Genomic DNA, 15,820 nt, shown 5'->3' with positions numbered 1-15,820 from the left:
TCACTGGCACAAATCTTGGCTATCCTTTTGGTTCCTCACATTAATCGTTTTGCGTATGAATGCAACAAAATGTTCACTCTCGCGACGCTGTAAGAAAAATAAATTGTCTAACTAAACCCTCCTTGCTTCCTTTTGTTTTTTCCCCAAGCCCTGCACTATCCCATGCCGGCCCTGCTCGTGGAGGAGGGGCCCTACTAGGAGGAGGGTGTGCTTTAGACGTTGCATAAAGAATAGAAGTCTCAACTTTCCAAAAGAAATGAGGAAAAGTTGGAAATTATGACTATGGAGGTGCAAGCCTAAGACCGAAAAAATGGGCCAGCCTTACACCGGGATCTCGAGATTGCAAAGAAGCGTTTCCAGCACACAGATCATAATTTTAGCCATATTACTACTAAAGGACCTAAAGGGATACTAAACTGAAATTTAGATTTCACAAAATAAGCCCGCAGAAGCATTGAACAGGATGCTACTAACTCCAAACCATCACTCATACATCGATATCTCAAACAGATGGCCGTACTTTTGAAAAAGAAGGGGGCGATCAAGCGAGGTCTTTGACGTCATTGGCCTCCGGGAGAACTTGAGAACGAGGGGAAGCGGCCTTGCTTCTTTCCTCCTCGCTTCGGTTCACCAGCTCGACGGGACGAAGCGAGGAGGGAAGGGAATGGGAAACGTGGCGTGACTTGTTTCGTCGGCCTCGTCGGCTGTGTTCAATCGCCGCACTTCTTTTCCAAAAAAATATGGCAATCTGTTAAAGATGTCGCTGTATGAGTGATGCTTTTGGGGCGTCCTGCCTATCCGTCCAGCCTTGTTTCGTGAGCTCGAAATTTCGGTTCAATATCCCTGGGGTTCACCCGCGATTTATTTGTAGCCTTTTCCTCGTGGGTGCCGCCAAATTTTTCGGGACCAAACGAGTCACTCCCAGCTGCGCATGTAGCTTGGGCGCTCGTGGTTTGCTCGGGCCACGGACTGTTCGCACCGATCTAGGCAAGCTAGGTTTAGTTCGCCCGACATCCGTCACTAGCATCAGTTCTTTGACCGGCTTTGATTTCTGACTGGCTCTGAAGTTGGAACCACGTTCTAACCATCCACTGGTATTTTATGAACACTTTATTATGGTGTTGTGCACTGATAGTGCACTCGGGTCTCCGGCGTTCGCATTTGTGTCATTTGAATGCAGATGGAGTCGCTCACGCAACTGACGCCTTCACGTCGTGGATTGGCTTCGGCGGTGTTTGTTGCATGAAGTTTGGTGCCAACGAATACGCGGCGGCATGTTCAATTGATTTTTGCAGCGCAAATTTCGCTGCTAAACTTTGCTTCACGGAGTTCGGCCTTTAGATGCTAGCCTGTAATGAGTAGCGTCATATTGTGCACGAGTCACAGTCATAGGTAGAAAAGGGCTTTCGACTGTGGTGTTATTTTTAGCGCTTGTGCGTACGGCGCATGCTTTGCTCGCTTTCCGAAGTGACAAACAAGCCTGTGCTAGCCTCCAAAGATAGCACCGATAGCACACTGATTTTGTAAACACTGAAACGTTGTATAGCATGTGTTAGCATCTGCTCACCCATGCTAATAAAGCATTTAAAAAAAATAACATAGAACATTAATTTTAGCATCTTACCGAAACGTTAACAATGCCTTCACTTTTAGTGATTCTTAAACATTTATTGTTGGTGTGCAACAGGAGCGAGCATGCTGAGGTATGGGGCATTCCTGAAAAAGTAAAGAGCAGACGTGCCGCGAGCCGCACTTTAACACACGAAGAGCCGCATGCAGCTCACGAGCCACAGCTTGGCCACCCCTGGTCTATTGTATCTCCTGTGCGGCCACGCTAAATACCTACAAATCGGCAAGAGTTCTTTGCATTTTTTTTTTTTTTTTACTTTTTGCGCTCACCCCATTGACAGATAGACCACCCCACTTTATTTCTGAATTTCAGGCGGCAGGGGGGTGAACGATATCTCGGGATATTACGGTATGTATCGCCGAACGCTCATTCTCTGCCCAAACATAGCGCCAGTCGTCCGCACCAGATGCCAAATTTTCAACACTAACCGTTATGTCATAAGAAAGTTCTAAGCAATTTTCCGAAATTTTCAATGGGAAAATGGCGGCTGGCGGAGCTCTCGAATACACAGAGCTCTATGGCACAAGTTACCGAAAACGGTCAAAAATGGGCCCCATTTTCCCATTGAAATGTTTAGAAAATCGCCTATAACTTTTTAATAAGATAATGGTTGGTGCTGAAACTTTTGCGTCTGGTTCGGACCTCTAGTGCCACATTTGGGCGAAGGATAAGCATTCAGCGATACATAGTTTATTTCTGTAGTGAAAAAAACACTGTAAATTTTTTGGGGGTGACAAGCGGTATATTACATTGAGATTAACTTTTGATACCCTAAACACCGGCTAGGTGGCGTAAGCCACAGCCCAATTTAAAGCGACGCCGCAACGATTTTCAGACTTCGGTCAATTATTTGCGGAAATGAGCCTGTCACCTGTAAAATGAGGAATTGAAAACCATTTCTTTTTGCATGCGCTAGTTGTTATTAAAAGAAAGAAAATATTTAACAAAATGAAAGTTGGATTACCACTACACTCGCACGGCCTTTTGAGTGAGGGACACAGTGATTTCACTGTTGCAGTGACATCACTTGGCTTTCTCATCAGGGCCCCCACCCTCCCTTGGCGTTTGCCGACTTTTCAAGATCTGATTCACCTACAACAGAGCACCGCATCCGATTAGCATGGTTGAAGGTCACGGCGAGCAATTGAAACAAATGACAATTCGCCACATAAACGATGCGCCACATAAACGATGCGGAGCCTAACGAAAATGTAGACCGAAAAGGCCCTGTAGACTTCCGATAAATGGCACTAGGAAAACTTGCACACTCCCAGTGATGTTACATTGTGGTTCCGATGACTGCCACACGCAACTGCAGATGATAAAAAAAATGTTTTTTTCTTTCGGAATTATGCAACAGAATCGCAGTATCTCGTGGAGCATTTTCTTTAACTCGTGCCAAGATAAACAATATAAAAAATACACGCTGGAAATTTCTTCCGACGTTAAAATTGTTGCACTGCCCCCTTCAAAGGGTCTACCGTCTGTCCGACCCACCTTGATGGGGTTGTCCTCGCCGACTTTCTTGTAGATGATGTTCTTGACGCGCACCTTGATCTGCACCTCCGTCTTGACTGGCAGCAGGAAGGTGCGGATCAGGCGCAGGTACGTCATCCCGAACGTGGAGCAGCGTGGGGGCACAAACTGCTCCAGTCCCAGGGCAACCAGGCTGCAGCGGAAGCAGACGACACTGTAGTTGACCAGAGACAGCCAGGTCTCCCCGGAACCAATAACCAGAACACACCCTCTGACCGAAGTGTTTGGTGTCCTTAACACCCCCCCCCCCCCCCCCCCCCCCGTGCATCAAAAGTGGTTCCGAAAGAACAACAAATCAAGGTGGCTCACACATTTGAATCCGAGCGTCCGAGCGTCTCGTTACTCACAACGAGAGAATGCGCGCTGGCACCCTGGTGCCACCAATAAAAATAGCCCTAGAGCAGGAAACAACTAGATGAAGGTATGCGGAAAGCAAGACGCCTGCTTTTTACGCAAGAGTTGCGATGACATCAGAACGGTACCAAGCTCTGATTGGCTTTAAATGAAAGGACGCCCCCACTATTTTTTCAATCAGCATATAAGAGTTCAGCATCCTGACATCACTGCAACCCTTGTGCAAGAAGCAGACGAACTTGCGTTTCGCATAGAATATTTGCAAGATTGAGAAATGGTTGCTCATAACATCTTCCAAGTATTCCAAGCCCATGGTCAAAGATTGATGCGTAAAACATTTATGCGCCACCATTAACCCACTTTAAAGCCGGTCACTCAACTGGTCCTCCGGAGAGAGGAAGATGACCTTGTGGTTGGGGTCATTCAGCGGGCTGTACATGCGGTTGGTCGGAAGCAGCTCTGGGTACAGGAACACGGGGCTCTCCGCAAACAGCTCCCGGACGTGTGAGGGAACTGCAAAGAGACGAGCAGAGGCGGTTTCGGACGGGGAGAGGTTCTCCGCGCGTTGCGCGATTGAAAGCGCTTTCGGACGGGGATGTCCGGCCTCTCGCTGCGAGAGAGAACCCAAACGATTGGCGCAGTGCCGATGTAAACTCGCATACTGAGTGGAATTCTTGACGCCACGGCCGATGAACGTACCGTTCATTGGCACTGCAACCCCAAGCAGGACACATGGGGTTGCAGTGCCGATGCGTCCCCCATGCGATGCGTCTTACATGCAGTGCTGATGCGTCCCTCGAACCCCATGCGGGACGCGTCCCGCATGAGGTTCCCGTTGAAAACTAAACTTCGCCTGAGAGAAGGTGATGGCAACTGCCGTAGCCAATGTGCAAGAAGTTGGGGACCATGAAGTTATTCGAGACGCAAAGAAAACAGTTTGGGTTAGGACATTTAGAAAATTTTTAAAAGAATGCGTTCGCCAACATGCCACCGTTGCGCGATTGCATCTCTTCATTACGGCGCTGACATGGCACCCTCCCTTGACAGAGCGGAAAACTAATCCGCGATATGGCGATTGCAGCAATACATGGCACACCTGAGTACTGTGCACCCAAAAACAATGGTGTCTTAAAAATGTGCTCAAATAAATGTGCTTAAATTAATATTTATAATGCATTTTGATTTGTATACATAAATGTTTGTTTGTTTAGATAAACATATTTGTAAAACTAATTTTTTTGTAGATAAATAGATTTGATGCATTTTATTCAAATTGTATTTATTTAGATAAATACATAAATGCAGTTGAATTTTATTTAATTTAAGTAACATAAATCAAAATACCCCTAGTCCTCAGTTGGGAATTTTTAGAACACTTCGATTAGGAATCTATCCAACCAGTTGGTCCCACAACTTCTTCCCAGGATACTCCAATTTGTGTTCCCAAACATTTGGAATGGCAGCGTCCAGTTGACCCCTCGGCTGGTTCCAGTTGAGCCCTCAGCTGGTCCCAGTTGAGCTCCAATCGGTCCCCATTGAATCCCAGTTGTGACCAGTTGATTCCCAGTTTGGATTCCAACTGGTCCCAGGTAGACATTTATATCTGGGATTTACATGTGCCGTACCAAAGAGACAACATTATGATTGGGATAGAGAAATCAGATGCCAACGAGGTGCCAGTGTTGTTCCTATACTGAAAACTATTTTATTTTCATGGGGCCAATAGGGAGCTTTAGAATAGCGCACGCTAAAGCTTTGCGTACGCAAAGAATAGCGTCGTCGCCACTGCGCATGCTCCGAACGCAAACCAGGTTTTGCGCTTTGCGTGCGCAATTTTAGCGCGCGCTATTTCTCGGAAATAGCGTTTGTACGCAGAGTCTTTGCGCTTCTCCAAGGAGGATTCGTGATGACAAGTTGGCTAAAGCCAAGACGAGCAGAGTTAAAAAAAATGGCGGCTTCTAGGATTATGTCGGCGGCTGCTTTGGCGGCGTCGTGAGTGCGACGTCGGCAGCATCCTCGCGACTGTTATTTTCAATACGGGACGACATTGTACTTGGTTTGGCAACGATCCCCGGCAACTTGACGCTTGCGACGCGCGAACATTTTGCGGCGAAGGTACGATGTGCGAAGGTCAGTACAACACCTGTCTTGCCAGGGCGACGCAAACAGACACGACCGGTCAACCGCTCGCGTCGCATTCTCCTGTTTAATCAAATCTAAATTAATACTCTGAACCAAAAAAACTTTTTTTTTTTTAAAGTTGCAGCATTTCGTGTGTGAAATAAAAATTGTGACTGTATCTTGGTGGCGTCGCAAGCGCGAGCTGATAAGGTTTTTGCGTCGCGACGGAGAAACGCTATTCTAAAACTCTCTTGCGCCGCGTGCGCTAATACAAGCGCTAAATTTAGCGCTAGCGTGCGCTAAAATTGCGTACGTTATTCTAAAACTCCCTAATAAGACCTTACAGGTGACGTTCTGCTGCTACCCTGTACATTAAGGCGTCGCCAGCGACATGGGCCCATCGAGATCGCCAACTATGACCGCCGATGCCTCCGTCTATGCAGCACCCTTCTCGAGCAGCCCCAATGCATAGAACCTGTCCTTCTAGATTATTATATTAACTCTATGCATGCGTTATGCCCCAAATACAAGAGTGATGAATCAGGCGCTGACGCAGTTTCTGCAGCAACCACCGCGCGGCGTCCTTTTTCATAGCTCGCGTGCTTGGGACTTTGAAATATAGAGTCACTATTAAGAACCGAGCTCCCCACGTGTGGCACAGCATCAACTGCTGGCATGAAGCCAACGAAAATGCGGCACAGTGCCAAAACGAGCACTGACTGGCGGTGGTCGCCCACTCACTTGGAATCTTGAGGGTGCTGCGTCTCAGGACGTGGACGCCCGTCCTGGGTGGTGCTCCAACGACGCCGGGGGCACGGGGCACCCAGTCAAGCAGACGCACCGCCTGCTGCAGGTTGGACGCCAGGAAGAGCGACGGCCGGACTGTCGCTGGCAGGGGCCGCAGCGCAAACGTCTCCAGCTCCCGCTGTGGACAAAGAAGGCATTCGCAACATTGGCAGAAAAAAAGATAAGAAAAAGGGGAAAAAAAGCTGTTTTTGTTTTAGTATTCAGGCTAGGTGGCGCAAGCTTCCACCCGTTATAAAGGGCGCTGTTAAAATTCATCCATCCACCCATTTGAGGTGGGAAGCACGTGTAACATGGCGTATGGTGCCTGGAACGCATAACGTCAGCAGCATAGCAGCATAACATGGAGGTGAGGGCAAGATGGCAACTCCATTAGCAGACAACGAAGTTTTACCCATCGTGGGAAGGTGCCAGCGCCGAGGCAACCCTGTAACTCGCACTACCAGTCCCGTGGAAGAGCTGCGTCTACAGTCGACTCTCGGTAATTCAAAGTTGCTTTATTCGAATTTCTGGTCAGTCTGGTTCTAACAATTACTCATACCAGTCTATAAGAAAGAAATATTGTAAGTAATTCGAGATTTAACATCTGAGACTGGTTAATTAATTAGAAAGATAATTTTATGCACTCAAGAAGTCCAGCAACGGTGGGAGAATAAAAAAGCCTCACAATTTTCGGACCAAGCTTATAAGGTGCCCGAGCACACTTAACGCCGCATGCGCAGACGAGGAAAAGAGGGAACGGGCGTGGCACGCAAATAAGCCGCCAGGCGGCCAAGCCATGCCAAATCAATACGGGCACAAGCATCATGGCGTCCCCGCGGAAGTTATAGAAGCAAGCCCAGCTGTGCAGCGTGTATGGCCAGCAAAGTGTGGCTTGAGGCATTACCCAGCCCTTTGAATGTTCTGTCCATTGAATATTCTGATGTCGACAAACACGCCATGGTCTGTAGTCCGCTTTCAGACAGTGACATCAGGCAAGTGGTTAGGCCTCGCAACGAACGTCACTTCCCATGCCAAGTGGCCAAGTTTCGCTGACGCAGAAACTGCTTGTGGCACCACGGAGTAAAATTTTGCGTCTTCTTTGCCGAGGAGACTGCACTAGTCGGTTCGCAATTTGCAGAGAATAGTCAATACTGCGCAACTTTGTAAGTGAAACAATGCGTGGCTCTACTAGTGGAGGCAAAGAAAAATCAACTTCAACCAGTGAGAAAGAGTAAATAAAAAATCATGGTTCAAGCTTTTTTTTTTTTAGGTACACTTCATATGAAGCGTTTTGCTCTCTTTGTGAGCTTCAAATTATCGAGAGTCAACTGCATCACTGTCAGACTTAAATTATTACTGGTATTTGCATTTTTACCATTGAACTGTCACACCCTGAATGTAACAACTGGGAAGACCCCAAAATTGCAGTGCAACAAATACATACTGTAACTGACTTAGGGAGATAAATTTTGCAACTTGAAAACTTTTTGTAAAAAATGAATTGCAGGAATAGATCTTCCCACGACAACGAATATGTAGCCTATACCACAAATCATTCAACTTTGTGCCCGCAAAATGTTCCCAAAACCTACACTTCGCAAAATTCGCTAAACATTGAGCCCCCAAAAATAAAGTTGTTTACAGTAAACAGAATAGTCTTATGATAGTCAAAGCGGGACCGGCATCCGTATGCATAATTGAGCTTTCCCCGTACATATACTGGAAAAAACTAATGTAGGGGTGCTGAATCGTCATTTCGTGTTAAGATTAAAGCTCTGCCAAAGTGTAAAGCTGCAGGCTTAGATGATGCGAGCGCTTGCGTGACTTGGCACAACCGAGATTTTGTGGACGTCGGAATAACTCACGAAAAGGACTGACCGACGGCAACTTTGAAAATGGCATGACTCGGCAAATGGCATGACTCGGCACGACAAATGACATAGCCTGGCAAACGTCATAATGGGGGACACGTGGCCGACTGTGCTAACGCACTTGAGCTCAGAGCACGGGGACTGAAAGCTCGAGCTGCGGAATCCAGGGACTCTGGGCTCAATCCCACCCTTGCCCATTTTGATCTGGATGAGCGCTGTACCGGCGTGCGGACCGCCCATTGGGGCCCACTACCTTCCGACTGTCTAGCTGTGCACGCATCACGGTTACTTTTGCAACGGCGCACCCTGGGGAACGACACAGGCGTGGGTCACTCACCAGCAGCACCTCGGACATGTTGAAGTAGGGAGCGAGGACATCACTGTTGCTGCACAGCAGGCACATCTGAGTCAGCAGCTGCACGTGCTGTAACCAGGCTCCGCAAGGGGGCAGCATAAGGGGCAGGAGGTAGTGGGAGAGAAGGAGAACGTGTCACAACTTCCCCGGCACACATCGATCCCCGTACCCTCGACAGCGACGAAAGTGGCTTCTCGTGCATCGAAATCAATCGAGAATTTCTGCCCTAGCCTGTCCAGCCACCATTTGCCCTTTGTGGGGCCACTTTGTAAAAAGCATCGCGATATTTTCGCCTCGGTTAAATAGCACTCGGAATGAACTTCTAATGTTCATAATGCGGGAATTGTTATTCTGTGCCCCTATTTCTAAACAAAGGGAATGCATTTGCGGGGTTCACAAGTAGCATCCTTCGCCTAATGCGCGCATCGATTTGTGCGCGCCGCTGGCGTCTTTACTGCTGCTTAGAGCGGCGGTGAAGAAAAAGGCTGGCAACAAGAAAGGCAAGACGGAAAAGGTGAAAGAGAAATCCTGGAAAATCGTTCGTTGCTTTGCTGTGATATTACACTAAGAAACTCAAATCACATCTCCTACCTCGGTAGCACGAACACCATTGTGCGTAGTATCTCCGAAAGAAAGCACTGCTATAGCTACCACTCCGGCGGAAGTGGAATGCAAAGTTCAGGTCTCTTGCGGCGGCACACACCAGCTTCGACCTCGCTACTTCGCGTCCGTCCCGTCCCTCCTCCCTCCGTCCCTCCCTCTCCCTCCCTCCCTCCCTCCCTCCCTCCCTCCCTCCCCCTCCCCCTCCCCCTCCCCCTCCCCCTCCCCTCCCCCCCCCCCCCCTTCCCCCCGTTTCCTCTAAACCACGTACACGTGTTTGACCTCTTTCATCTCGCTTTCTGGACACTCTCCCGTCACATGCGCGAGCACGCTCGCTCAACAAGGCCATAGTGCCAGACTGTCCACGTCGCTTACCAAGGACACTAGCACCGGTCGAATGCCGACGTGGCACCCATGTATCACTCTCCGAATATAACGGTGCATTACAGGATGTGACCACAGTCGGTAACGAGCTACGAATGCAGTAGAAGCTCTGCCCCCCCAGGACGTGCTCGTTGCCTTCCGCCAGGCTTGGGCCGCAGGTACGACGACGCGTTATTGAAGGCAGAGAGCTCGTACTGAGGGTAAAGAATTTACGGCATTCTTAACCCGTCGCCGACTATGGGAGTCAGCCGTACGACAAGTTCCACGTCAGAAGCAAGAGAACGGGAAAGAAAAGGGCAAAGGGCTCGAGCCGGGAAATGCGCGAGGGGGCACCATACCATGCGCATCTGCTCCTCGAGCTGCTGAATCTGGCGGGGCGTCGGCTGTGCGTCGCACTCCCGCTGGACGCTCTCCGTCGCCTCCAGGAAGATCTCCGCCTCCGAAAGCTCGCCCGAGCCGACCCCCGTGCAGCCGGGGGCCCCGTCCTTGGCCCTGGAAGGGACGCACCCACCGCCCCGCTAGCAAAAACCGCTGGCCACATCGCCAAGCGCACGGCAGATGGCCGGTCGGGCGGAGATTCTAGGGCCAACACCAACTAGAATAATAAAGCCTGCGAATGACCTCTTCTATCTCCGCATAACGTCGTCGTTACGCACAAATGGCGCCGAGTGCCCTTCAACGCATTGAGCGGACATGTCAAATCTGCATCTGCACTAGATCTGAAGACTGGTTCACACGCTTGCCAATGCTTACAACCCGACAGCACAGAATCCACTGTTCAAGAGTCTCGTGACTGTTTACGATCGCCGCGCAGACAGTTGTAAGCAGTCGCAAGAGGCTTAAAATCGGTTCTTAGCCTCTCCGGTTGTGGGGAGTCGCAGGTATGTGGACCAGCCTTTACTGGGATGACATTAAAATTGTGAGTGTGCGGGCCTAGAATTTTTCTAGGTGTCGTTGCCCGAGCCCTCCGCACAGTGCTGCACACCACGAGAGCGCGGGACCCACTTGATGGGGGTGATTTCGTCCTCGTCCTCGCCATCCAGCAGCTCCTTGGTGGCCACCTGCATCACCTCTGTGACCAGCTCGTTCAGCTCCTTGCCTGCACACGCCCGCCCCGAGGGACGTCTTCTCAGGGGCATTCGGTGGCCACCGATAGGCTGCCCACAAAAACCAATGCCGACACAACGAGTTTACAAAGAAATAACGCAGAACTGCCGACACTTAAGGCACGCGAGGCAAGAGAGGCGAGAACGGGAAAGCAGAAATCGCTCGTTTCCCTGCACTTCTCATATAAAATGTTTGCACGTAACATATATCTAGTGCCGGGGATCGTGCTAGTAAGCAACCACAGTACCAATGTTTGGTGCTGGAGGCGCCAAATGCGTGTCATTTCTGCACGGAGATGTAGTGCGCCGAAAAATATGGCCAACTCGTGCATCAAACTGCATATCGTTGAAGGTGGAAAAGGCGGTTGACGAGGTCGACCTACAGTCCTCGTACGATTTTCGCACAATACGTGGAAGCTTTCTTCAACAATGTCGTACGGTTGCGGCACAACTCCCGCACGGTTGCGCACACCTCCCGCGCACGTTAGGCACAGACACTTCCCGCGTGCCACTCACGGGGAATTGTGACGCCCCGGTCGTTGCGCAGGTCCCACGAGTCCGTTTCGTCCTCTTCTTCCTGGGCGTTGTACTCAGGGTCCTCAGCGTCATTGTCCTCCTGGACGTCCTCGCGTTCTGGGGGAACAAAGGGGTTATTCGAGAGTCTGTTCATTCATTTGTATTCAAACTGATGGTGACTGTCTGACATGTACACCTTGTGAGTAGGGCTGATTAGTCTGTTTCAGAGCTTCAAAGTTGGCTCGCAAGCATGAAGCTCTCATTAACTACCCTTTTGTCATCGTAATCGTCTGTTATCGCCCATCACTTTCGCTGATCCAGAAGGGATCTCCGAAAGAAACCTCAGTGGTTGAGAACCACTGCTGTAGCAAATGGATAGTACCAATAAGATAATTATGAACAAAACAACCACACATAACATGGACCACTGCAAATATGTTTAGTGATAGCTTTTTGGAGCAGGTTAGGGTCATGACAGTACCAATCAAACCAGGGGAGATGGTTTCTATTTTTGTGCTATGCAAGGCAGGAAAGACTAGTGAAATGCAATTATTAAATTGTTCTGAGTGCAAACATCTTATAGAATTCTTCCTGGTTGGGGCAAAGCTATTTTTTAAAAATTGAGCAGTCCTGTGCTAATCCTCAGTAAAGTTACAGCAATCGCTGCAAAATGTCACGGCAAAGTCGCTGGGCATCGGCGCCGCGTTCGCGCACTGTGGGTTAGACATTTGACCACTTTGGTCCGAACGCGTTTGTACCTTTCAATGTTGCGGAGTGCGTGAAACCATGTCTCCCGGCATGAGCTCTTGGGATTGACAGTGCTACGATGGTATTTTGTTATCGACTACTTATTTGTATTTTTTCAGAGAGTGAGTGCATTGGGCCATTGCATACTACAAAAACCCTATATATAAGGCAGGTTATTAGCGCTGCAGTGTAGAATAGTGGTAATGCCTCCGCTTTGCATGCAGCGGACCCAGGTCCGATTTCCGCGAGCGGCATGCAATCTTTTTCAAGGATTTGCCAACATCAACGACGGACGCTCTACGACGCCAACTACAACATTAATGCCAACTACAATATCATTGCCAACTTCAATATCATTGCCAACTACAACAATAACTGCAACGTCAACAACGAACATCTCTTCCACTGGAGGGAAGAACCCATAACAGCTATCACTGTAAAAAAAGTCTCGGAACATAAGGTTCCTAATTAGGGTTTGGTTGGACACCCCCTCTTTTCAATTAAATTGTGTTGTGTGTTTTTTCAGACAACAGGAAGTCAGTCAGTTCCAATGGGAGTCTCATGTCTTAACTGTACGCAAGAAATTTAGCTAGTGCAGTACAATCGCCATCCCGGAGGTCCTCAACATGCACCGCCCAGTAGTGATACGCGACCAAACGCCACCCGCTATGATGTTCGTCCAAATCGAACCGGCAGGGGTGGAGGTCGAACCAAGGATCCCCGGGTTCTACAGCACGAGCTTTCACTCCACCGAGTGTGTTAAAGCTATGGTGCAACACTGAGTGTGTTAAAGCTATGGTACAACACTGAGTGTGTTAAAGCCACTGTGCAACACTGAGTGTGTTAAAGCTATGGTACAACACCGAGTGTGTTAAAGCTACTGTGCAACACCGAGTGTGTTAAAGCTACGGCACAACACTGAGTGTGTTAAAGCTATGGTACAACACTGAGTGTGTTAAAGCTACGGTGCAATGCTGAGTGTGTTAAAGCTACGGTGCAACACTGAGTGTGTTAAAGCTACGGCGTAACACTGAGTGTACAAAAGGTAAGGGCGCAAACGAGCTGGTGGTGGTTAAACATTTCGACAAAAACCCCGAGACTGGGACAAAAAGGGACGAACAAACACAAAGTCTCAAACACAGCTGAATTTTATTTGACAAGGAAGGGTTAACACTGAGTGTGTTAAAGCTATGGTACAACACTAAGTGTGTTAAAGCTATGGAGCAACACTGAATGTGTTAAAACTACAGTGTAACACTGAGTGTGTTAAAGCTACAGTACAACACTGAGTGTGTTAAAGCTACGGTGCAACAGTGAGTGTGTTAAAGCCCCGGTGCAACACTGAGTGTGTTAAAGCTATGGTGCAACACTGAGTGTGTTAAAGCTAGTAGGAACACTGAGTGTGTTCAAGCTATGGTGCAACACTGAGTGTGTTAAAGCTATGGTGCAACACTGAGTGTGTTAAAGCTATGGTGCAACACCGAGTGTGTTAAAGCTACGGTGCAAGGGAGGATCGGTGGCCGAGTGGGCTAGCGCACACCAGCTCGGAGCACGTAGAGCGAAAGCTCGCGCTGCAGAACCCAGGGATCCTGGGTTCGATCCCCACCCCTGCCCGTTTCGATCTGGATGAGCATCGCACCGGCGTGCAGTCGTGTATCACTACTGCGTGGTGTACGTTAAAGACCCCAGGCTAGCGGTTGCACTGCACTGGCTAAATTGCTCATCGATAGCTGGGAGACTCGTCGCCCCTGTGAAGCAGACCAAGTTCTAGGCTGTATAAACATACCACAAACCAATTTTTCTATGGTGCAACACTAACTGTGTTAAAGCTATGGTACAACACTGAGTGTGTTAAAGCTACTGTGCAACACTGAGTGTGTTAAAGCTATGGTACAACACTGAGTGTGTTAAAGCTATGGTACAACACTGAGTGTGTTAAAGCTACGGTGCAACACTGAGTGTGTCAAAGCTATGGTACAACACTGAGTGTGTTAAAGCTACTGTGCAACACTGAATGTTAAAGCTATGGTACAACACCGAGTGTGTTAAAGCTACTGTGCAACACTGAGTGTGTTAAAGCTATGGTACAACACTGAGTGTGTTAAAGCTACTGTGCAACACTGAGTGTGTTAAAGCTACAATGCAACACTGAGTGTGTAAAAAGCTACAGTGTGTTAATACGCTCGGCCCCCGATTGCCAGTAACGTTTAACGAGTAAGAGATTCCCACTTTGTGTCAACCGTCGACACAGGACGAGATGTAAAAGGGGAGAGTTCCCGTAAGGGGAGGGCTTCCCTCACCGAAGGGCTTGATGAGGGACACAAGGAACTCCTTCCACTCTTCGTCGTCGCAGTCCGTGTCGTACATGTCCGGGGTGATGTCGGGGGCGATGAACTGTGCCTCGAGGAACTCCAGCGGGGTGTCGTCCAGCGGTAGCTTAGACCGCGTGCGTTCCGCTACCACCCCGCCGTCCTGAAAGCGTGCGGAAGGTGCCCGATCATTGCCGACTCTGCTCTTGGCCATACTAGGTTCCTGTAGCACTTGGCAAGGGGAAAATGCTGCAGCCCCCCGAGCCAACGAGAGCGATGAAATGAAGCATGTGACAGCTTTCCACGTGGGGAGTGTGCTCTTGAAGGTAGACCGTCACTGTGTACGTCGGCTGACCACGCCTGGCGGCCCCAGAACAAGCTAGGTGTGCAAGTACGGGAACTGCACATGCTGGCTTGGAGTATTAGGAAGCGGGCCGGTTCTAGTCGGACCCGAATGAGATGAGGACTTGCGACGCTTATGTATATAAGAGTGATAGTATAAAATATTCCTGTGCCCGAGCTCCGAGTGGTTCGCTGAAGCCGTAGCTTTCCCGAGTTGCCAAGTTAGGTGGAAATTAATTATTAACAAAAAACTAAATTAATTGCCAATTAGGAAGTTACAATGGACATTTAGTGTCACATAAAGTGAGTTCGTACTACACTGTTTGTCACTCCACCTTGACAATCGAGTGGAATGTGCTATAGGCTCAAAGTGCTTAATGCGGTAACACAGCTGTTTCAATGGGAAAGAAATTGCCTAGAGAGGGGATCAGATGAAAGAGGCTGGGGCTCTTATTCCCCGCAAAGAGAAAGACGTGTAAAGGAAGGCGGTGAGGGCCAGCGTAAAGGAAGGCGGTGAGGGCCAGCGTAAAGGAAGATGGTGAGCGCCGAGAGACTGTGAGGGCCGGCTCCGACAGCAAAAAAAAAGCCTCCAGAAACATATTGTTAAGCCTGCGGGCCCCACACTGTGGCATAGAAGGAAAAGGAAGGGGCAATGAAGGAAAAACGGGCAAGGGCGAGAGTAAGAAGTGAATTTTGGAACAAAAAAAAGAGAGAACAGAAGAGATTTGGCATTTCAGGGGAGTACTTCTGCACCCCATCCTCTCAAGAGGGCAACTTCTCCCTACTATGACCTTGGTGCCAAAGAAGCCCTGATCACAAACACCACCAGCACTCGTAAGAAAAAAATTGTAGAGCCCTTCCACTTCATGTGAAGATGGAAGACCAGCGAAGCTGTAATCTTTAAGACGTCTAGGATGATGCCTAGAGGACAACGTCTAGGACGACCTCAAAGACAACGCCTAGAGGACGACGTCGATGACGACCTCAAGCACGACTTCTAGGGCGACCTCGAGGACGACGTCTAGGACGACCTCGAGGATGGCGCCTAGGACGACCTCGAGGATGGCGCCTAGGACGACCTCAAGGACGACTTCTAGGACAATGTCTAGGAAGACCTCAAGGATGACTTCTAGGATGATGCCTAGAGGACGACCTCTCATACG

The 15,820-nt window shown here is 49.1% G+C and overlaps 1 protein-coding gene across 2 annotated transcripts in view; it reads right to left on the bottom strand.

Annotated features, from left to right (window-relative positions):
- The window catches only part of LOC8034120 (GON-4-like protein), a 48,243-nt gene that overhangs the window by 21,138 nt on the left and 11,285 nt on the right, over positions 1-15,820 (bottom strand). For both annotated transcript variants that reach the window (XR_003920469.4, XM_029993673.4), the window contains exons 7-14: positions 14,307-14,478; positions 11,260-11,376; positions 10,643-10,736; positions 9,976-10,129; positions 8,636-8,722; positions 6,383-6,566; positions 3,901-4,033; positions 3,128-3,299 (exon numbers count right to left, since the gene is read on the bottom strand). Coding sequence is in view for 1 of the 2 variants with exons in the window: in XM_029993673.4 (XP_029849533.2) it covers positions 3,128-3,299; positions 3,901-4,033; positions 6,383-6,566; positions 8,636-8,722; positions 9,976-10,129; positions 10,643-10,736; positions 11,260-11,376; positions 14,307-14,478 (1,113 nt within the window). In the remaining variant the exon portion in view is untranslated. The remainder of the gene's footprint in view (positions 1-3,127; positions 3,300-3,900; positions 4,034-6,382; positions 6,567-8,635; positions 8,723-9,975; positions 10,130-10,642; positions 10,737-11,259; positions 11,377-14,306; positions 14,479-15,820) is intronic.

Source organism: Ixodes scapularis, unplaced genomic scaffold (genome assembly GCF_016920785.2).
Source record: "Ixodes scapularis isolate PalLabHiFi unplaced genomic scaffold, ASM1692078v2 PGA_scaffold11__112_contigs__length_91849675, whole genome shotgun sequence".
In the NCBI taxonomy this organism is placed as follows: Eukaryota; Metazoa; Arthropoda; class Arachnida; order Ixodida; family Ixodidae; genus Ixodes; species Ixodes scapularis.
The sequence above is the reverse complement of the archived record's forward strand: the minus strand, read 5'-3'. Positions and strand labels throughout refer to the sequence as shown.